The 23,470-nt window shown below is 40.8% G+C and overlaps 1 protein-coding gene across 4 annotated transcripts in view; it reads left to right on the top strand.

Annotated features, from left to right (window-relative positions):
- LOC122562939 (cadherin EGF LAG seven-pass G-type receptor 2-like) overlaps nt 1-23,470 on the top strand; it is a 328,596-nt gene that overhangs the window by 158,192 nt on the left and 146,934 nt on the right. For all 4 annotated transcript variants that reach the window (XM_087973584.1, XM_087973581.1, XM_087973583.1 and 1 more), the window contains exon 3: nt 17,303-17,525. In XM_087973584.1, coding sequence (XP_087829710.1) covers nt 17,303-17,525 — 223 coding nt within the window. The remainder of the gene's footprint in view (nt 1-17,302; nt 17,526-23,470) is intronic.

Raw genomic sequence — 23,470 nt, forward strand, 5'->3', positions numbered from 1 at the left:
ATTTGCTAGTCTTGTAATAAGCAGGCCAGAGCCCTGTTGCAAATGTTATCAGTTCTTCACTAACAAAAGAGCCAGAAACTATTATTATTCTTTGGCCTTTACAGTGAGCAGCTACTACAACTACAATCTTTTGACAGGATTAAATTACTTTAATTTACTTATTAATTTTGTGAAATTGGTGCAAGCCAGGATAAATGAGGCTCTGAAGCAAGTGGATTTTTCAGAAAACTGGATTGACAAACCACCAGCTGTCATTGAGATGTATCGTTAGGGCATAAGTTTTTGCTTGATGGCATTCAACTTAAGATGGAGCATGGACCAGATGGTAGCATGTTTTGGTACCTCTCTTGACTTTCATATTGACCATTGTGAATGGAGGGTTTCAGGTGAGGAATAAGAGGAATCAACATTACTACATAAAGATTCTCTCAATCTTAAGGCTATCTGATGAGTGAAAATGCTTCTGTAGCTATTGCTTGGAAAAGAGTGAGTGATTTTTGTGCCTATAAATTGATGGGGCTTGTACAATACTTACAGCTTGATAATACAAAAACTATAGCATTGTCTGAACAAATAATATTGTTTCGATGTACATAAACTGATAAATGCTACATAGATTTCCATTTCACCAGCTACCCGCAATGGTCAAGGGATATAGCAAAAATGTTGCATTTTGGTTAACTCAGTTGGCTAAATGATTAACACAAAGTTCAGAAGAATGGCAATAATATTGTCGAATTTCTACTCTGGCTGAGGTAGACTTGGGATCTTCCATTTCATTTCTCTCTGAATGGGAGTCGAAGGGAGTTCTTGTCAGTGGTAGTTTGTGAAGAAAAATGGCTCAGATTGTAGCATTAGCATACAATGCAAAAATGACCATGAAGTGGAATTCATGACTCGAATTGAGACTCCACCCACCCATAAATTGGGTAGCAAAAAAAGACCTGTAACTATACCATACAGATTAGAATATTTCTTTTCTTATTTTCAGTCTCTTTTGCATCTTGACAAGCTTTAAAACCCAAACTGCACATGAACTATTGAAAACTTCCAGATTTATTGCATTTTCTCTCCCAACTCTTTTTTTTCCAACTTTAGTAGTCATTGTCTAACACCAATGACCTTGCTCCTTTGACCATAATTCTTCAAGGAAACAGAAAATTGCAAAGTTTGCATATTTTGAGAGTTTGTTTTTGTCCATTCACTCTTGGGATGAATGTTGCTGGTTGCCCTTCCCTCGTTGCCATTGAGAAGGTGGTAGTGAGCTGCCTTCTGAGCTGGAGCAGTCTGTGTGCTGTAGGTTGACCCACAATGCCCTTATGGAGGGAATTCCAGGATTTGACCCAATGACAGTGAAGGAACAGTGATATATTTCCAAGTCAGGATGATGAGTGTCTTGGAGGGGACCTTGCAGGTAGTGATGTTCCCAGATATCTGCTGTCCTTGTCCCTCTAGATGGAAGTGGTTGTGGGGCTGAAAAATGCTGTTTAAGAACCTTGGGTGAATTTCTGCAGCGGTCTTATAGATTGTGCACAATGCTGTTACTGGTGTCGATGGTAGAGGAAATAGATGTTTGATGGTGTCAAGCTCCTTGAGTGTTGTTGGAGCTGCACCCAACCAGGCAAGTGGGGAGTATTTCATCACACTTCTAACTTGTGCCTTGTGGATAGTGGACAGGCTATGGGAGTCTAGAGGAAGTTACTTGCCACAGTATTCCTAGCCTCTGACCTGCTCTTGTAGTCACTCGAATTTAAATGATACGCCGACTTGTGCAATTCAGTGAACATTTGCACTTCTGACCTCATGATAGAGGGAAGGTTGTTGAGTTAGCATCTGAAGATGGTTGAGCTTGGGACACTACCCTGAGGAACTCCTGCACAGATATGCTGGGGTTGAGGTAAATGACTCTAACAATAATAACTATCTTCCTGTTTGCCAGTTTTTGCTTATGGCTATTAATATATGATTAAAAAAACGAATCATTGTTTGTTTTAAAAAAATGGTAGCATCAATATTTTTTGACAAGTGATTTGCAATCACTTCAAAAGAAATGGGCAACGCAACATTATTAATCCTTCAACAAATCTGCTTTATACAATCTTAAGAATAGAATTTCCATTTTACCACAGAACATAGAGCACAGCTCCTGAAATTCTCAATCTCATAACTGGATACAGCAAGCAGCTAATATTGATCTGATATGCAGTATCACGAATAATATTGATGAATGTCAGGAGAAACTGTACAAGAATGTGAGGGGTCAAGGATTAGCTCATGGAGTTAAATAGGGAAGGATGAGAGAAGGTTTGAGGAGTGCAAACAGTCAGTGTCAGTGTGTGGTGTGTCAGTCAGGAGGTTGCTGGTCACTCGTCTTTTGAGGCAGTCGATCCATGTCGGTCAAGGGGTGTACTGCAGTCATAGAGATGTACAATATGGAAACAGATTGTTTGCTCAACTCGTCCATGCCAACCAAATATCCCAACCCAATCTAGTCCCACCTGCCAGCACCTGGCCCATATCCCTCCAAACCCTTCCTATTCATATATCCATCCAGGTGCCTTTTAAATGTTACAATTGTACTAGCCTCCACCACTTTCTCTGGTAGTTCATTCCATACATGTACCACCCTCTGCGATAGGAAGGAGCCAAGAATTGCATGTAATATTCCAACCATCTGAATTAAAACCAGAAGAAGGTTATCAGTGGATACTGTTGAAACTTTATTGCTGGAACAGCACAGCAGGTCAGGCAGCATCCAGGGAACAGGAGATTCGACGTTTCGGGCACAGGCCCTTCTTCAGGAATGAGCAGAGAGTGTTCAGCAGGAGAAGATAAAAGGTAGGGAGGAGGGACTTGGAGGAGGGGCGTTGGAAATGTGATAGGTGGAAAGAGGTCAAGGTGAGGGTGATAGGTCGGAGTAGGATGGAGGCGGAGAGGTCAAGAAGAAGACTGCAGGTCAGGAAGGCGGTGCCGGGCTGGAGGGATTCGGCTGAGACAAGGTGGGGGGAGGGGGGATGAAGAAACTGGTGAAGTCCAAGTTCATCCCCTGTGGTTGGAGGGTTCCCAGTCGGAAGATAAGACGCTCCTCCTCCGACCGTCGCATTGTTGTGGTTTGGCGGTGGATGAGTCCAATGACCTGCATATCCTCGGTGGAGTGGGAGGGGGAGTTGAAATGCTGTGCTACAGGGTGGTTGGGTTGGTATCAGTGGATACTGTTGTGTTAGGGAAGTTGGGGGAATCAGTGTTCGGGATTGACACACCAACCTGGGGTGCAAAGAAGACAAGAATACTGAAGTGGGCTTATGTAACATAGCGAGAGCAGATAATGGAGGATATGGGATCCTGCATAATAGCAGGTTGTTGGTAGTCACCACTATTGTGGCCTTAAAGGGTGTCTGTGCAGCATGATGATGGGACAGTCTAAGGTGTAGTGCCAGGGCTCAATGATGAGAAATGCAATAAGCACATGGAAGATCTACACTAAATGCAAAATATTGTGGATGCTGGAAATCTGAAACAAATGCCAAATTGCAGTTGTGAGGAAGAGTAATTGCAGACTTGAAATGTTAACTCCACTTACCTCTGTGCAGATGCTGTCAGATCTGCTGACTTTCCCCAGCATTTTCTGTATTTGCTTGAGGATCTATTCTGGTGGGCTGCCCAGAGAGTGCCAGGAATGAAGGGACAATGAGGTTCAAGGGCCCCCCACCCACTTAACTGCCAGGCTGAGGCTGAGAATAAACTGTAAGAAAGTGAGGACTGCAGACGTTGGAGATCAGAGTCAAGAGTGTGGTGCTGGAAAAGCACAGCAGATCAGGCAGAATCCGAGGAGCAGGAAAATTAACATTTTGGGCAAGATCCCTTTATCAGGAATAAAATGTTCAAAGTATGTCCTGTGCTTCCGACCAAAGCCACAGTACTTAAAAAATATGCACTACATCTTGAAAATGGCTGTGACAGCACCTGGAGCGGGACAAATTCAGCAGGTTTTTTTCCCTGTCTGAGTACATGGGTTCTGCTTCTGAGCAATGCGAGGCCCTTCAAAGGGTGGTTACATTAATCGGGTACTTTCACATTACAGACTGAAGACACCTGTAATCATAGCACCCTGCAGGTGAAATGCATGCCATTTCAACTGTGTGAGGTGCAAATGCAGATCTCAAGCAATCTGAACCATGTCTTTGGTTCTTGCAAATTGACAATAGTCAATTCTATAAAGCAACCTGTGAAGCTAACTGCTCAGAAGACTAAGGAATTGTTCCATTTCTCATGTTCCACACTCAGGTTCATTGTAAGTGTGATTGGTGGGATGCAGCCACAGCAGGAGTTATTGTCATTGCTGCTGTAGTGAAATGAAGGTGCACAGAGATGGAGGAGAAACAGGTGCACTTGCAATATCTGGCAGATGCTGGCCAACCTCCACTTCAAAAGGTTTGAGCTGAGCATCCCCAGGATATGCAGGAGATCCAGAACCGACAGTCTTTCATGCTTAATGCCATTTCCTCCAGATGAGAAATGCATATTGTCACTGCAGGCTCAGGATGTCCCAGGTCACTGTCATAGATTGTGCCAGCTGCTGGAATGGGTGCTGTGACATGAAGAAATGGGTGCCCACCTGATCCCCATGGCTGGCAAAGTGGCAGCTGTAATCAATCGTTATGCAACTGGCTTTTTTTTAAAGGAGCCACAGGGACCAGTATTGGATCTTCCAATCCTCAACCCACAAATGTATTAAGGCTGTTACTGATGTATTTTGTACAAGATTACACGGTTTCATCTTGATTCCCTGTGATGAGGTCAGAGCTGCAACCATATATTTTAGCAACGCAGCTGGCTTCCCCCATGTGCAGGATGTAATGGAAAGTATACATGTTGTGTTGAGAGGTCTATACTGTAACTTAACTGAGTTCACCAACAGAAATGTATTCAGTTTTATCAATGTGTAAGTCATCTATGATAACTAGTACCACGTCTTAGATCTCTGTGCCAGGTACCCTGTGAGCTACCATGATTCCTAGATTCTTGAGAACTCTCTTATTCCTGGGCCAGATTTTTCAAGGGCCAGTTGCCTTGCAAGGGTCGTTATTCAGAGACAAGGGCTATTGTTTGTGACCATAGCTGATGACTCCATACACAACCCCATCACTGAAGCAGAGTGTTGGTCCATTGCAATACATTCTTCGACCAGGGCCATGTTAATGCAGATGATAGGCCTGCTGAAGATGAGGTTCTACTGCTTGGATCGCTCTGGGGAGGGGAACTGCACTACATTCCAGACAGAATCTGCAGTATTATTATTGCATAGTGCAGTTTGCACAGCTGGCACAGGCATAGAAAGGATATGGTGGATACTGAATATCTGGGGAATAACAGCAGCTTTCAGAGGAGGAATATGGGGACATTAAGCAGAAGGAATGTATCCTTCAGATGATTGAGCACTGCAGCATTGGGCACTTCAAGTGAGACAGTTCCAGTAGGTGAGTGCTGGGTGCAATGATCAATTGTTGACTATAAATTTGTTGTTAGTTGAGATGCAAACAGTCTATTTATGTTCCAAGAGTCAAATGCAACTCCTGTTTGCTTGTTTGTTTGCTTCTACTGATGCTGAACACAAATGAGTATTTTGATCTGTTTAAAAGCTGTATGTGATGGCCCCACATTGAGCAGTGATACTCTTGCAATGCCAAGGCATTCAAGGCAATGAGCAAGTGCTGGAAAATAGGAATCAAATAGATAGGTAGTTGTTTTTGCCCAAAGGGCAATTTCCATGCTGTAGATCTCTATGAAACTAATACTGGACTACACTGAGCATTGAGGATAGAGTAATGTTGATTAAAACAGGATTGTAAGATGGGATGTGGCTCAGGCGAGTAAGCTGTGTGGCTTGGATCCTAAACAGCAATAGATGCAAGACTGTGCACTTGTACATGCAATGATGCATCCTTTGGTCAAACTCGTCTATGCCAACCAGATATCCTAATTTAATCTAGTCCCACTTGCTAGCACCTAGCCCATAACCATCTAAACCCTTCCAATTCATATACCCATCCAGATGCCTTTTAAATGTTGCAATTGGGCCAGCCTGAACCAATTCCTCTGGCAGCTCATTCCATACATGTACCACTCTATGTGTGAAGAAGTTTTAAATTTTTCCCCTCTCACCCTGAACCTATGCCCTCTAGTTCTGGGAAAAGACCTTGTCTGTTTACCCTATTCATGCCCCTCATGATTTTATAACCCTCTATAAGGTCACCCCTCAGCCTCCGACACTCCAGGGAAAACAGCCCCAGCCTGTTCAGCCTCTCTCTCTACTGCTCAAATCCTCCAACCCTGGCAACATCCTTGTAAATCTTTTCTGAACCCTTTCAAGTTTCACAATATCCTTCCAATAGGAAGGAGCCCAGAATTTTGTGGGGCATCACAGGGCCATATGACATGGGTAATGAGGTGAGTTTGGGACAGCAGCACAAGGAAACCAGCTGAACCTCAGAGAAAAACACTGCATGTAACTCACCAAAAATGTCACTTAGCTAATTTCTGTTCAATACAGCCAACAGAGTGAGGTCAAACTTGGCCAGACTTCCTAAATTTCTCTGAAGCTTGCTTTGATACAGTTAAACGGATGCTGACCTCTAGTACCTTACCCAAGGAGACTGTTCTTCGCCTTTAAGGCAGGTTGGTTAGTAGAGGCAGATGGTTGATACAATGGATGTAGGAGGCATCAGAGAAAAAATAACTTCTCATTATCCCACACTTTGCTGCAGGCATCACTGAATAATAATTGCCTGTTATGTTTCCCTACTCATACCTAAATCATGGATGCAGAACCTATTTATAATTTAACTTGAATCATTATTTCTGAAAGGATTGAAATTGGACCTGGATTAATGTTTGGCTGTTTTCAACTTGTCTCAGTCTGCACGCTTTTAAACATGTCTTTCAACCAACTATGCCTGAGGAATTCCCTCCCCAACTTATTCACATCCCCACCTCCCCCTCCAATGCAAGATGCTATTTTAAACCTACCTCTTTGATCATGCATTTGGTTACAGGCCCTCGTATTTCCTCTTTGGTTTGGCGCTGATTTTGTCTGATTGTGTTTCTTTGAAGCTCTCTGGGTCATGCTACTATGTTAGAGATGCAATATATTCCAAGTTGTTATCATTGACAACTGCTGTCTCGTGAGCATTTACGTTTCATTGTTAATTCTTTAGTCTTTTTTGAATGAAGGATTTTTAGTTACAAGATGTAGGTGTACAAAAGGAACATAATCGACAACAGAAACTTGCATTTATAAAGTACTTTTATTGCAAAGAAAGATGCCAGGATGTCTGTGATGTAAGGGAAATTTAAAATTGTTAATATAATTTAGTTGAGATTTTGGATTTGAGTGAGTGGCATGTGGGTTTTGATCTGTGTGTCAATGAATGGATTTAATTATTAGCTTCTGGGTATGCTGTACCCATCCTTCAGAACCAGTGGACACAATTTAAAAATAAGGGGAGGCCATTTAGAACAGAGTTGAGGAGAAACTTCTTCACACAGAGAGTGGTGGATATATGGAATGCTTGGCCCCAGAAGGCAGTGGAGGCCAAGTCTCTGGATACTTTCAAGAAAGAGATGGATAGAGGTCTTAAAGATAGTGGAATCAACAGTTATGAGGATAAGGCAGGAACAGGATACTGATTGTGGATGATCAGCCATGATCATAATGAATGGTAGTGCTGGCTCGAAAGGCTGAATGGCCTACACCTGCACCTATTGTCTGTGACTTTATTGTCTATTGATTTCCTTTAAAAGTGGTATGGGAGAGAGTTCCTGGTGTAGAATGGAATTTTGGTGTTATCCCAGGAGTTTTAATGAGTAATTAAAGTAAACAATTGCTCATTCGGCTTGAACTTTAAAACTTCAGGGATTTTCTTTTCTTTTAATTAATGGAAACACCCAGAACTTGGAAAAAGCTTTTGGGTATCAGTTTGGCAGGATTATGCAGAAGTCTTGAAGAAGATGTACTGATAACAACAAATGTTGGAGATGACAACAGGTCAGGCAACACCCATGGAGAGAGAGAGCAAGCTAATGTTTTGAGTTTAGGTGCTCTGATGAATAGTTATCGATATTTGAAATGTTACCTTGCTCCCTCTCCATTGATGCTGTTTGTCCTGTGTGATCTACGACATTTGTTGTTTTCAGTACAGATTCCAGCATCTGTTGTAATGTGCTCCTACTCTTAATGAAGATAGGTATGTAAAGCATTGGTCTTAAAAATTGGAGATAGTTTGGAACTGTTAAAGAATAGGTTACCACACTAAGCAGTTTAGTTTGACAATTCCATTCCAGCAATGGTTAAAGTTTGGTTAAAACCCTGAGGAAATTATTTGAAGCTGAGAAAATCTAAGCTCAGTTGTATCATGCTCCAAGAAGAGGCTATCAGATTCTCCACACATGGAATTGAAGCCACAGTTAAATTAATACATATAGATTTAAAAGAGAAGGGAATTCTCTTTGGTGTGAGTGCTGTAAGAGAGTGTGGTTGAATTAATAGGATTATATTTTTCCACTTGTTTCAAAATGTTTATATTGGTATTTTTTGTGAATTATTTGTGAATAGTTTGCTTGATCTTTTTTGTTTTGGCTAATAACTTTTTTCTTATTGATAAAGTAAATTCTGCAGTACTGCATGTCTGTATTCCAGGGAAAGAGCACTTGGTTAGAATTGACAGAAACAAAATATGATCGATCAAACCAGATTTCAGTCTTGGATCTGACTTGTCCATCTCTGGGATCAGAATAATTGTCACATTTGGCAAATGTCAGGAATAAATGAACAGATCTGTCATGATCAAAAAGAATAATGGACCAGGCTCCTGTTTTGTATACAGTACTGATATGAATGCTATGCTGTATTAAGGAAGGAGGGAAGTGGAAGAGGAGGCAACCAAGGCAGGGGTGAGATAAGTGAGGACATTAGAAAGGGAGTTGAAGAGTGAACGCAGTGCAGCTAATGTTTCTGCCATCAGTGATGTGAAGGGAGGGGAAATGCACACGAGGTGAGAATTAGAGAACTGAACGACGTAGGGGTGTCAAAGATAAATCTGGAGGAGGGTGGAGAGTTTGGGTGAAGCAAACCTATGATGGGATTTGAAAATGCGGATGACAACATTAAATCTATTGGGAACAGAAAACTAATTGAATGAGGAAGGGAGAGTGATGAAAACATATTAACCAATGCACTTTGCAAGATGGAGCAGTGAAGACTGGAATGGAAGGCATTGAAATAATTGAGGGTAGATGCAACCACAGGTACTAGCAGAAAGGGTAAGATGAATGGATGCAGGAAGTTCATTGCAGTCATAAATAGAGAGGATGTAAGATGAAAACTTGGTCTGGATTGAACAACATACTGTGATTTGAGATAGTCATGTTCAGTCTAGCTGGCTGCAGAAAGGAAGGGAATTGTTTGAAGGAGGGAAGTATTTATGGTGATAACCAGAAATAATAGTTGAAAATTCAGTGCAATGATGGAAAGATTTCCATGATCAATATGCCAATTTTCAGATGAGATATTAAATTGAGACCCTATCTGCTACTATATTGATTCACATATGTTAAAGATCCAACCATGTGATTTGTTTAAAAAAATAGTCCTCCCAATGTCCTGGCCAGCAGTTTGCTTCAACTGGCAAAGTAACAAACAGATTATGGTTGTTCATTTCAATGCCATATCTGAATCAATAAAACCTTTCTTCCTTTCAATGTTTTTCTGTGAACATCATCTTAAATATTTGCATTTCATTACTGAATGAACTGATTTACTAACTGGTAAATTAGCAAGATCCAATTGGATTCTCATTGTATTTGCCAGTTAAGAGCTTTAAAATGTTTGTTCTGTGTGACAATATTCCTAGTACACAAACTGTTAAGATCTATGTTGAAATTTACAATAACACCAATGATTTATTCCCTTTGTGCTAGTGTATGATGTTTTTGTTTAAACGTGATCAACCAGTTTAACCATTATTGTTTATATCATCAATACCTCAGAGTATGTAAACTATTGTGTGACTTGAGATTAGGGAGACTGTCTGAATGGACTTAATTGTACAGTAGCAGTAGCATAGTGTTTGACAATCATTAAAGGAATGTTTTTACACCCATTATTTAACTTTTATGGTTGCCAGAAATAGTCACCATTAGCACCACAAACCATTATTACTCAGGCTGTCTTAAAGCTACACTTTGGAAAACTGTCATTATTTTATTAAATACGAACAGGAGCACTTCATATCCCATACGTATTACAAACAGCAGAAAAAATGGAAAGCCATTTAAACTGTTAGATATGAAACCTCATTGTAAGTCATAGAGTCATAGAGATGTACAAAGTCAAATTAATAATCATAAAAACAATTGTGAATAAAATTGCATTGTGAGAATGCCTCATGCTGACAGGATTGATAAGAATATATAATTAAAACCCTTAGGCAAGAATGGCTTAGTTTGAATTTATAATTGTAATGAAATTAGAAAAATTAATTGAGAAATTCATGGAGGACAGAATTTGAGAAATGCTCAACAGAGACTATTTGAGATAAATGATTTTGGTTTTGGAATACTTATGGTGTTGGCATTGTCCCTGAAAAATAATTTAGTGTGACTGTTCTTGTACTAGTGTAACAGCTTTTTAGTTGTTTGTTTAAAAAGTAAAGAAAGACTTGCAGTTATATAGTGCCCTTCGTGACCTCGGGGCTTTCCAAAGTACTACCAATGCAGTTCTTTTGTGGACACATTGTAATTTAGTAAATATGGTAGCAAATTATATACAGCAAACTCTGCAACAACTCCAGCATACAACAATGTCTAAGTGATCTGTTCTGTGGTAATGCTAATTGAGGAACAAATATTGGTCAGAACACCTGAAGTAATTTGCCTATTGTTCTTCAAAGTAGAGCCTGAGAAGGCAGGTGAGACAACATTTTGAAGTCTCAGCTGAAATTCAGAACTTCAGGCAGGGAGTGTACCTGTCAGGCAGGGAGGAAAGGGTCGTGTGAGGGAGCCGTGGTTTAATAAGGAATTGGAATCCCTTGTTAAATGGAAGAGCGCGGCCTATGTAAAGATGAGGCGTGAAGGTTCAATTGGGGCGATTGAGAGTTATAAGGTAGCCAGGAAGGATCTGAAGAGAGAGCTAAGAGCAGCAAGGAGGGGACATGAAAAGTCCTTAGTTGGTAGGATTAGGGAAAACCCTAAGGCTTTCTATGGGTATGTCAGGAATAAAAGAATGACGAGGGTAGGAATAGGTCCAGTCAAGGATAGTAGTGGGAAGTTGCGTGTGGAGGCTGAAGAGATTGGGGAGACACTGAATGAATACTTTTTGTCAGTATTCACTCAGGAACACGACATTGTTACCGATGTGAATATTGAGTCACAATTAATTAGAATGGACGGCTTTGAGGTATGTAGGGAAGAGGTGTTGGAAATTCTGGAAAGGCTGAAAATAGCTAAGTCCCCTGGGCCTGATGGCATTTATCCTAGGATTCTCTGGGAAGCAAGGGAGGAGATTGCAGAGCCATTGGCCTTGATTTTTATGTCCTCATTGTCTACAGGAATAGTGCCAGAAGACTGGAGGATAGCAAATGTGGTTCCCTTGTTCAAGAAGGGGAGTAGGGATAACCCTAGTAACTATAGGCCGGTGAGTCTCACTTCTGTTGTGGGCAAAGTCTTAGAGAGAATTGTAAGGGATAGGATTTATGAACATCTGGATAGGAATAATGTGATCAAGGATAGTCAGCATGGTTTTGTGAAGGGCAGGTCGTGCCTCACAAACCTTATTGAATTCTTTGAGAAGGTGACTAAGGAGGTGGATCAGGGTAAAGTGGTAGATGTGGTGTATATGGATTTTAGTAAGGCGTTTGATAAGGTTCCCCATGGTAGGCTACTGCAAAAAATACGGAGGTATGACATTGAGGGTGAGTTGGAGGTTTGGATTAGGAATTGGCTGGCTGGAAGAAGACAGAGGGTAGTAGTTGATGGTAAAGGTTCATCTTGGAGTGCAGTTACTAGCGGTGTTTTGGGACCATTGCTGTTTGTAATTTTTATAAATGACCTGGAGGAGGGGCTAGAAGGTTGGGTGAGCAAGTTTGCGGATGATACAAAAGTCGGTGGAGTTGTTGACAGTGAGGAAGGATGTGTCAGGTTACAGCGGGATATAGATAAGTTGCAGAGCTGAGCAGAAAGGTGGCAAATGGAGTTCAATGTAGTTAAGTGTGAGGTGATTCACTTTGGTAAGAGTAACAAAAAGACGGGGTACTGGGCTAATGGTCGGATACTTGGTAGTGTGGATGAGCAGAGGGATCTTGGTGTCCATGTACACAGATCTCTGAAAATTGCCACCCAGGTAAATAGTGCGGTGAAGAAGGCATATGGCGTACTGGCTTTTATTGGTAGAGGAATTGAGTTCCGGAGCCCTGAGGTCATGTTGCAGTTGTATAAGACTCTGGTGCGGCCGCATCTGGAGTATTGTGTGCCATACTATAGGAAGGATGTGGAGGCACTGGAACGGGTGCAGAGGAGGTTTACCAGGATGTTGCCTGGTATGGTAGGAAGATCGTATGAGGAAAGGCTGAGGCACTTGGGGCTGTTTTCATTGGAGAAAAGAAGGTTTAGGGGTGACTTGATAGAGGTGTACAAGATGATTAGGGGTTTAGATAGGGTTGACCATAAGAACCTTTTTCCACGTATGGAGTCAGCTATTACGAGGGGGCATAGCCTTAAATTAAGGGATGGTAGGTTTAGGACAGATGTTAGGAGTAGATTCTTTACTCAGCGAGTCGTGAGTTCATGGAATGCCCTGCCAGTAGCAGTGGTGGACTCTCCCTCTTTATGGGCATTTAAACGGGCATTGGATAGGCATATGGAGGGTAGTGGGCTAGTGTAGGTTAGGTGGGCTTGGATCGGCGCAACATCGAGGGCCAAAGGGCCTGTACTGCGCTGTATTTTTCTATGTTCTATGTTCTGACTGGATGCTATACACTTCATACTCGGCTGGACTGTCAAATTTGATTTTTTTACTCAAATCTCTGGAGTGTGTCTTAAACCTGGAACCATTTGAATCAGAGACAGGGGTTCTACCAATTGAGGCTCTGCTTATGCTAAAGATTTTTTATTGAGTAACTCCATGTACTTCTATGCACCAGTAGTCTTATAGCTTCTGTTTACTGTTGCAACAATATTTGCTGAGAAAAATTGGCATCACCATTTAATGCTTGTGCATTGCACTGTAGAAAACATGACAATCAGTTTGTCCACAGTAAGGTCTGAGTGCATTTAGTCATGAAATATCCTTTGTTCCAGAGCTAACACATATTCTAATTGTTACAGCTTTAAATAAGAGGGCACCAAGTATTACATTTATCTGATATTATTTGCAGAAAAAAAGAACTTGTCAAAGTAAGAAGTGTCCTGATGGCCTAATGGATAAAGGGCACTACCCAGTATAGTACTTTGCTGCATTAATATCGACGGGGACTGGATTGCATTTGGCCATGATGCACTGTACAATTGATTGCCTGTCACTGCAAAAATATTGAAGCTTACAAATGAGAGATGTCCAGTTTGGAAATGTAGTGCTGTTCTGTCTAATTCACCACCTTTGCAAAGGAGAGAAAAATCTATTCTATTTTTCTAGATTTTAAAAGTATTAAAGTTTTATGTGATTTCTGTACAGTTATGATGTAAAGATCTTATGAGGTGAGCTTTTGTCAAGTTTATGTTTAAGATATACATGTAATGCAACCTGAATCACCACCATGCCAGACATCATCTGCGTGAATGCTAGTTATATGACCCATTTTCAGACTTCCCTATCAATCTGCATTCATCCCTCAGTAGTCCCACTGATAACAGGAACTTGTCATGGCTGCCTGTCTAAATATGAAGAATGATCTGGATGTAGGCTGTTTTTCTGGAAGAGCTCCTACTGCAATAGATAAAACAGAAGGAGGCCGTCTGTGAAATATTGCACCTGAGAGACCTTTGTTTCTTTTGCCTCTTTGATGTGATTTATTCATCAGTTAAGAGTCCTTTGCTCAGTGGCTTGGGAATTGTGGGTGGGGTGGGGAATTATGGGTGTGGAATACCTTTGATGGTAAGTTCTGCAGCTTCTTTGAATTATTGCTCAGTTACTTTTAATGTGCATGTTGGAGAAAGACCTGAACCAGGGTGTTAAATTTTTAAAAAACTGTGCTCTCTTTGGCCAGTCACACCTGCTGCTAGACAATACAGAAGTTCTTTGTGATTGATTGTCATATTTTCAGCCCACAATTGTTTGTCACCAGAATTGTACAGAAACATAAGGAATTGTTTGGATATTTGCCCAGGTTTCTCATACGTTATACCTGACGAGCGCTTTCATGTATTGGCCAGCTTGTGGGAATTGCTACCGGTATTACAGAAAATTTCCTTAGGTAGCAACTCTAATTTCCCAAATGTATACAGCAAATGAAGGCCAATCCTGAACTTGAATCTTATTAAGACTGTGTCAAAGTTAAATATCTCACAACACCAGGTTATAGTCCAACAGGTTTAATTGGAAACACACTAGCTTTCGGAGTGTCTCTCCTTCATCAGGTCGTAGTCACTACCACCTGAAGGAGCGACCCTCCGAAATCTAGTGTGCTTCCAATTAAACCTGTTGGACTATAACCTGGTGTTGTGTGATTTTTAACTTTGTACACCCCAGTCCAACACCAGCATCTCCAAATTAAAACTGTGTCAGTTGCTTGAATCAAGGAATTGGAAAAGCTTTCTTGACTCCTACACACTAAATAAAAATTATTACATCAGCTAAATATTTTAATCACTATTTTAGCAATCAATAACTTCTTCTTTGGAAAGAAATTCATTTTACATGTAATAATTACTCCTGTAAATTTGAAGCAGCAAATCAAGTTACTCATCAATTCATGACGGAATCATTGAAAAATTAAAAGCCCTCTTGCTGTTGTACTAAAATTACTTTGTATCGACTGACCAGTTTTATACACAGAGGAAAAAGTACTTTATCAAAATGCTGTCATTTTTGACAAGTTATAGAAATCACATCCCTTGGGTCATAGGATCATCAGCCTGGCTTGTGGGAAACTTCCTTATGCAGTGAAGAGCTGTCTTGGAAGGATTTCAGAAATACAATATTAATGTAATTAAGTCTTAATTGGATTTCTATTGGTCTCAATTCATTTTCTGTATTATGAAATCCATTTTCTAATGGATTTCTGTTTCTGTCAGTTTTACCCTAATCCTTTCTTGAACACAAATTTGCTTGGCTCATAGTACAGATTAATCAACAGCATGTCAACAGAGGCAACTAAATTCCCCTTATTTTCTTTTCCCTTCTAAGGTGCAGTTTTCTCATTACCTCACACCATTTATTCCTTGCTGAGGTACAATTCTACGAGGAACACTCCTGTAATCTTTTCTGTCAGTTGATATTCATCTGCCAGGTTCCGTGGACTCTTTAATTGTAATGGGTCTCATGATCAAATCCAAACCAATCCTCGCTCAGTAATCAAATATTAGTGGCTCTGAGGTGGAGTTGTGGACAAATGATGTTTCTTTACATTGTAACCAGAGGTGGCAGCCCTTGCAATGCTTCCTTATTTTCCAGGTCAGTTGAAAATAATGCAATCCGAGTTATGATGAATTATTGCAGCACAGAATAATGAGTTACAGTTAGGACTTGCAGCTCTTTTTATTTCAGCTACATATTGAGGACATAATAACCATGTTTAATAGTGACCAATAATGGCTTTAATTGTTGGTGGGATATAATAAACCATAAATGGCACAGTGGCTCATTGGTTAGCACTGCTGCCTCACAGCACCAGGGTCACAGGTTCGATTCTAGCCTCGGGTGACTGTCTGTGTGAAGTTTGCACATTCTCCCCGTGTCTGCATGGGTTTCCTCCAGGTGCTCCAGTTTCCTCCCACAGTCCAAAGATGTGAAGGTTAGGTGAATTGGCCATGCTAAATTGCCCATAGTGTTCGATGCACTAGTCAGAGGGAAATGGGTCTAGGTGGGTTACTCTTCGGAGGGTAGGTGTGGACTGGTTGGGCTGAAGGGCCTGTTTCCACACTGTAGTGAATCTAATCTAATCTGTTTAATCTGTTCATAAACAGGAGTTATATCTCAAAACCTCTGCACGACTAAACCTGGTGGTAATCTCAATGATTGTGTAGTTTCTGTTATGTTTTTGTCTGAATAAACTGTGTCAAAGGATGTTAAAAGCCAGGAAGTTTTATTACAGTAGTGATCTTTAGCATTGAGGGGGAAAATGACAAAGCAATAACTGAACCTTTGAGCATAGGATTTGGGGCTTAATGTTGAGGTTGTACAGTACAATGGTGAGACTTCTTTTGGAGTACAGTGTGTGGTTCTGTTTGCCCTGCTATTAGAAGGATATTATTGAATTGGAGAGGTTTCAGAAAAAAAATACCAGGATGTTGCCAGGAATGGAGGGTTTTAATTAAAAAAAAAGGCTGAGTCATTTTTCACTGGAGCGTAGGAGGTTGAGGGGTGACCTTGTAGAGGTTTATAAAACCACGAGGGGCATACATACAGTGAATACCAAATGTACTTTCCCTAAGGTGGGGTTTTCAAATCTAGGGGGCAAATTTTAAAGGTGAGAGGCGAAAGTTTTAAAAAGGACATGTGGGGCAACTTTTTTCACACAGATGTGGCTCATGTGTGGAGTGAACTGCTAGAGGAAATGGTGGATGTAGGTATAGTTACAACATTTAAAAGACATTTGGGTAAATATATGAATATGAAAGGTTGAACAGATATGGGCCACATACTGGCAAGTAGGACTACTTTCGTTTGGGAACATGGTTAACCTGGACTGGTTGGACCGAAGGGTCGGTTTCCATGCTGTATGACTCTGAGTCTGGAAACAAGTTGTGGCTTATGCAAAAAATTCTACTTTGTGTGAAATGTCTGATTCCTGTTAGACAATTCTAGCCAAAAGTTGTTGATTTTTATCACTCGGCAGTTTCAGTGTAGTACTTAAAACTGTATCAGATGGTATCTGCGGAGAGAAAACTGCAGTGAAGATTTCGTGTCTGTGACCTTCAATTAAAGCTTATTGACCTGAATCATTAAACTTCATCATTCTTCCCACAGACGCTGCCAGACCTGCTGAATATTTCCAGTATTTTTATGCTATTTCAGGTTTCCAGCATTTGCGCTTTACTTTTGTTTAAAACCAGAACCCCAAGCAAAATGCTAACCTGATGTCTTGTTCTTCAGGTAATTACTGTGAAGTGAGTTCCCGTTCGGGCCGCTGTTCTCCTGGAGTTTGTCGGAATGGTGGGACGTGTGTAAACTTGCTGGTTGGAGGTTTTAAGTGCGACTGCCTGCCCGGGGAATACGAGAAGCCATATTGTGAAATGACCACTCGGAGCTTTCCTCCACAGTCATTCATCACCTTCAAAGGGTTGCGGCAACGTTTTCACTTCAGCATCTCACTCACGTAAGTTGTCAAAGTCTCGTTTCACCCAATGTACATGACTGTTTCTTGGGAACTCAGTGACTGTGTACACAGTTCAGTGTGAAAATTTGAAATACTGAGCAGAATGGTCATGGCGTCAAATCCAAGTCTGTGCTAGATAAACTGATTCCGGCTCAGCCATCAGAATTAAGCCAGGCACTGTGGATTAAAGAGAGTATGAACATCTCTAATTACCATCTCGTTTAAAAACAGGAATGTGTGAATACTAATTAGCATCATTTCTCTGTAGCTCATTAACTTCATAAAAATGAAGCCCAAGGTCCAGTGTTGAGTATATCTCCGGCCTATTCCTTCAGGCGCATGGATATCTCAGTGCATGCCCGTTTTTGGATAAGCTGCTTTGTCTCTGTCTAGGTTGGTGTGTTGGCCAAATATTGGTTGTGCTTCAACATGAATCTGTGTAGACAGCTGAGGCGAGGAACAAAGAAGGAATGGCACAATGAGCCCCATAAAGGTGTAGATTGCACAAGAAAAGAATTTTGCATTCATGATAGCAGCAATTGCATGAATGAGACGACTATTGTAACTGAAATAGGAATGCAAAAACAGGTGGAGACAGGAATGATAATTAGCATACAAATGACAAATTTTCAAATATCTATTTTGAAACAACTTTTGTCTTGAAGATTTCTAAAACTATTGTTGCTTTCCAGAAAACTGGCTTTGTGGTGTTTTGTCACTTTTTATTTTCATTTTTTTCTCTTGTGAAATCACAGACTCAAATGGGACATTGTAGAATTTGTGAGTGTTGGGAACATTTCTGTATCCTCGGGGCAGCATAGTGGCACAATGGTCAGCACTGCTACCTCAGAGCACCAGGGACCTGGCTGAAATTCCAGCTTTGTGTGACTGTGCAAACTCTACACAGAAATTCTCCTCATATCTGTGTGGGTTTCCTCTGGGTGCTGCAGTTTCCTCTGGGTGCTGCAGTTTCCTCCCGCTGTCGAAAGATGTGCAGGTTAGGTGGGTTAGCTATGGTTAAAAACCCCAGATGGTTACAGAGATGGTGTGGGATGCTCTTCAGAGGGTCAGTGTAGATAGCCTCTTTCTACACCATAGGGATTCGATGAATGTGGTAATTAACTGCAGTGCTAATAATGTAACTAACGTGTGTCCCAGAGGTACTGCAGTCAGGCAGATTCGGCAACTCTTCCTCATTAGGAATGACAGTCAGCTGTTTTGGTTTAATAATACAACGCATTTTGATAAATACCATCTGTGAAAATAAGCTGAGTTTAAGTGCATTTGCAATCTGCATTATTCTTGCTTTTGATAAATTTAACAACTAGCACATCCCTAATCATTTACAAGTCTATGGCACTGTGAAGAAAGAAAAATACCAAGTGTGCCGATGTTAGATAATTTCATTTTGTTTCAATATCTCTTAATGTTTCATGTTCCTGTTGGTAATAAAAACTCATTGTGAGCTCATCTTGTTTTGTATTGGAGAAAATGAAGATAGTTACTTGATAGCACAGAACTTGAATATTGTTGAAAGGAAAGAAAAATATGTCGTTGTAGTTTTCATCTTCCACTCATCAGAGCAAACAAAATCTACCAAGCTACAAGTGATCACAACAATTTGTATTTTGGGGGATGTGCACTGATTGGTTGGGAGGTCAACTCACAGTGGCTGAGGTCTGGCCATTGAGAAAACAATGCAGACCTATAGACCACTACCACTCACCCCACCACTGTGCTCTGGGTAACTCAAAAAAGAAATGAAGTCTGATCATATTCCTTATATATGTCCTAATGAGTGTGAGACAAAACTGTCAGCAGCATGTCTCTCTTTTCAGAATATATTTACTGTTTGTATTCTCAAAACCTAGAAGCACCATGCTGCTCAGTTAGAAGTTGTATGTTTTTGAAAGAGTTCTCTTGAGGCATTCTTTTCCAGGACTGCAAAGCTCTTTTCTCTCATGAGATTTTCTGCCAATGCACCTGAGGTATCAATTGATTCTAGAAATAGATGCCTGCCGAACAAGACAAAATACCATATAGGCCTCAGGTGAAAGCCAATAGAATTAGTGCAATGATATTTCCTGTTTCTTACTCTCTCTTTCCTGTCTCCCTCTTGTTCTCAGTTGTATTTTTCTGTGTTTGTTATTTTTATAATTATTTTTCCACTTCTTGCAGTTCATTTAGCTGTGAGGTTTGTAAAGTGATTTATGGAACAATTGTAACGAGGTCAACCAGTGTTAACATCATAGAATAATGTTATATGATTGAGGCTGTTAATCAGGTCCAATTAGGGAGCCCTGGCTGGCATATAAAAAGGGAAGTGACAGCGATGCTGACACTTTGGTAGCGGAGTCTGGATGAGGCAGTACTAAGGTTCATATCTAAATAAAGGGTGACTTGGGTGATGGATACCAGCCTCTGTAAAGTCATTTCAATTTCACTATCTAAAAAGCTAAGGAAAAAATATGAATTGGGGCCAGGAGCAGACTTTTCAGCCTCTTTAACCTGCTGCACCAATCAATATGATCATGGTTGATCTGCTTATGATTAATTTTAATTGCTGCCTGCCCCCATCACCTTAGATTCTTGACTAACAAGCAACCCTGTCTAACTCCTTAAAAGTTCTCAATGACTCCACTTTCACAGGGGCTAGGTATTCTGTTACAAGTAATTCAGCTCCTGACTCCCCAAAACCTTTCTGCCATCTATGAGGCACAAGTCAGAGTGTGATGGAATAATCCTCACTTGCCTGGATGACTGCATCTCCAACCATGCAGAGAAGGTTTGACTAACTCACTTGATTTGTGCCACATCCACAAATATTCACTGTCCCCATCACCGATGCACAACAGCAGCAGTGTGTACCATCTGCAAGATATGTTGCAGGAACCTAACAAAGTGCCTTAGATAGCACCTTCAAAACCAATGATCACTTCCACCTTGAAGAATAAGGGCAGCAGATACATGGGAACACCAGCAACTGCTCGTTCCTCTGTAAGCCATCCTGACTTGGAAGAATATCTCTGTTCCTTCAGTGTCGTTGGGTCAAAATTCAGGAGCTTCCTTCCAAGAAGCATTTTACTTCTATGTATGAAATGGAGTGCACTGGTTCCAGAGACAACTCATCACCACCTTCACAAGGGCAATTAGTAATAGGCAACAGATGCAGGAATGAATAAAAAAGATATGGTCTCATTGTCAGTGACACCCATATCCCATAGAAGAACAACAAAAAAATCTTAGGGGATCACCTCTGGGAAAATACTTCTAATTTGTCCTTTGTCCATTGTGGGCTCAGGACTCCCATTTTACTCCAAAACCAGGGTCTCAAAGCCTGGAAAATTCCATCTCCTTGTGTTCAATTCTTAGTGATGCATTCTAGGAAGGTTATGAAAGATTTAGAGACGGTGCAGAAAATATTAATAAAACTGGTTCCAGGATTGAGGAACCATCCGCCAAGGAATATTCCTTTAGAGCAAATATGGTTGATAAAGGTGTTCAAAACCACAAAGGATCTTGGCAGAGAAACTGGTTAAGGCTTGAGAACTAGAGGGCATCCACTTAAGGTGATTTACAGAGAATCACGAGAGACATAGGGACTATATTTTTTCAGACTAAGCTGTTAAGGGTCTGGAATGCACTGCCAGAGTATGATGGAAAGGCAGATACTGTAGGGGCGTTAAAAATGGAATTGGTTAAGCACCTGAAGAGCAAGGTGTACATTGAAATGTGGACAGTGTTATTAGTTGGTTGCTTTTACCAAGTACTGGTACAGACACAGGTCGAATGACACCCTTCTGCACTGTGAATATTCCATGATCCTAGTGCTTGACAATATTATGTTTGCTGGTGGGTTTTGAAGTCGCAATGTTTTGACGCCGTGGTGTTTTGGCTCTGTGGTGTTTGTTTGATGGTGGTATTATAAGCCTGAAGGCCCAAGCAGCTGCTTTTATAATGATTATTTTATACCTTATGCCAATGCTTAGTTTTGTGTGGAATTTCCCTGCTGGGTGATTTGCAGGTCTTGTAATCATTCTGAAGTTTGAATTGCTGCGCAATGTTGTAAACTCTCAGAATTTGAGTGTGTAACTTGACTCTTGCCTGTGATTCACAATGTTGGTGGTTGGCCTATTTGTAAAAATAATTCTCATTACTGGGAAGTAGTCTCTTTTCCATTTTAGAAATTTGTCAAGGTGATGCTAATATGGAGAATAAAATCTGAAGTAGCATGTTCTTAGATTTTAATGCCTCTGCTTTCTGTTTTGAGCCTTCTGACCATTTTCTGTTATATTTGGCAATATTGGACGTGTTGATAATCTGGCTGTGAATAGAGGTTTCCTTGAGCAAGTAGTACAAGTAGTGTGAAGACTGCTGATGTTTCCTTATTACCAAAGTGGTGTGTGGCCACTTGTCAATACTACAGTCATTGTTCATGCAGGCTATTTCTTGATGCACTATGCAATTAAGGGTATGACACACCATTAAGATTCCAAATACACACTGCATGAAGACCATTGCTACTCAGTCCGAACATAGTTAAAAATCACACAACACCAGGTTATAGTCCAACAGGTTTAATTGGAAGCACACTAGCTTTCGGAGCGTCACTCCTTCATCAGGTGATAGTGAAGGAGCAACTCTCCGAAAGCTAGTGTGCTTCCAATTAAACCTGTTGGACTATAACCTGGTGTTGTGTGATTTTTAATTTTATACACCCCAATCCATCACCGGCATCTCCAAATCAGTCCTAACATGGCGTACAGATTGCAAAATATAAAATGTTCAAAGAAATGAATGAGGAAATAAGAGGGACAAAGATATAGTACAATAATAGGTTAATGGTGAACGTAAGAGGCACATCAAAGGTTATCTATAGGAACATTTGTAGCAAAAGTGTTGTCAGGAGTGGTGAGGTGACTCGGGACTGAAATGGAGATCTCTTGGTCATGACAGAATACATAGCTGGGATATTATGTGAATGCTTCCCATCAGTTTTTATTAAGGAAGGTGACTCTTCCACAGCTGTGTTAAACAAGGGGGTTGCTGCAATACTGGATAGAAGGCGGCTCTGGAAAGGTTACCGGCACTTAAAGTGGGCAACTCATCTACTCCAGAGGGGACGTATCCAAGGATACTAAGCAACGTTGGGGTGGACATTGAGGGAGTAATGGCGACAAATTTCCAATGTTCTTTCAGTGTAGTGCTAGAGGAATGGAGAAATTCAGATGCCACACCCTTGGTCAAAAATGGGTTGAAGGATACTTTTGGCAGTTTAACATTTGAGGTGAGAAATCATTGAGAAACAATAAAAGAAGAAAATTAACAGCCACTTGGCCTTGCATGGTTTAGGGAGAAAGTGAGGTCTGCAGATGCTGGAGATCAGAGCTAAAAATGTGCTGCTGGAAAAGCGCAGCAGGTCAGGCAGCATCCAGGGAACAGGAGAATCGACGTTTCGGGCATAAGCCCTTCTTCAGGAATGGTTTATTAAAGGAGAACCAGCTGAGATATATTCAGAGAAAATCATGTTTAACTAACTTGATGGAGTTTTTCTGAGATAACAGTGAGGAAAGAGTAGTGCAGTTAATAACTGAAGTGGCACAGGCTTTGTCTCTGTTTTTCTCGCCAATTATTGAATGGTAAGGATTGGAATGCACTGCTTACTAGGATAGCAGATTCAAAAGCAGTCTCCACAAGGGAATAAATATAAATAGGTGAAGAGGCGAACTGGATTGCTCTTCAAAAAAGTGGGCACATACTTGATGGACCAAATGGCGTCCTACTATGTTGCATTATTCTATGATTCTGCAAGAAATGGTATAATATTTGGCATGTTTCATTTTTACATGGAAAACTAAATCAAAATCTAGAGCCATAGAGTTATACAGCACAACCCTTTCCTATTCATGTACGCATCCAGATACCTTGTAATTGTTGCTATTGGA

The sequence above is a fragment of the Chiloscyllium plagiosum genome, unplaced genomic scaffold (assembly GCF_037043375.1).
Source record: "Chiloscyllium plagiosum isolate Xiang-an unplaced genomic scaffold, Cpla_swu_hap1 HiC_scaffold_26, whole genome shotgun sequence".
Classification (NCBI taxonomy): Eukaryota; Metazoa; Chordata; class Chondrichthyes; order Orectolobiformes; family Hemiscylliidae; genus Chiloscyllium; species Chiloscyllium plagiosum.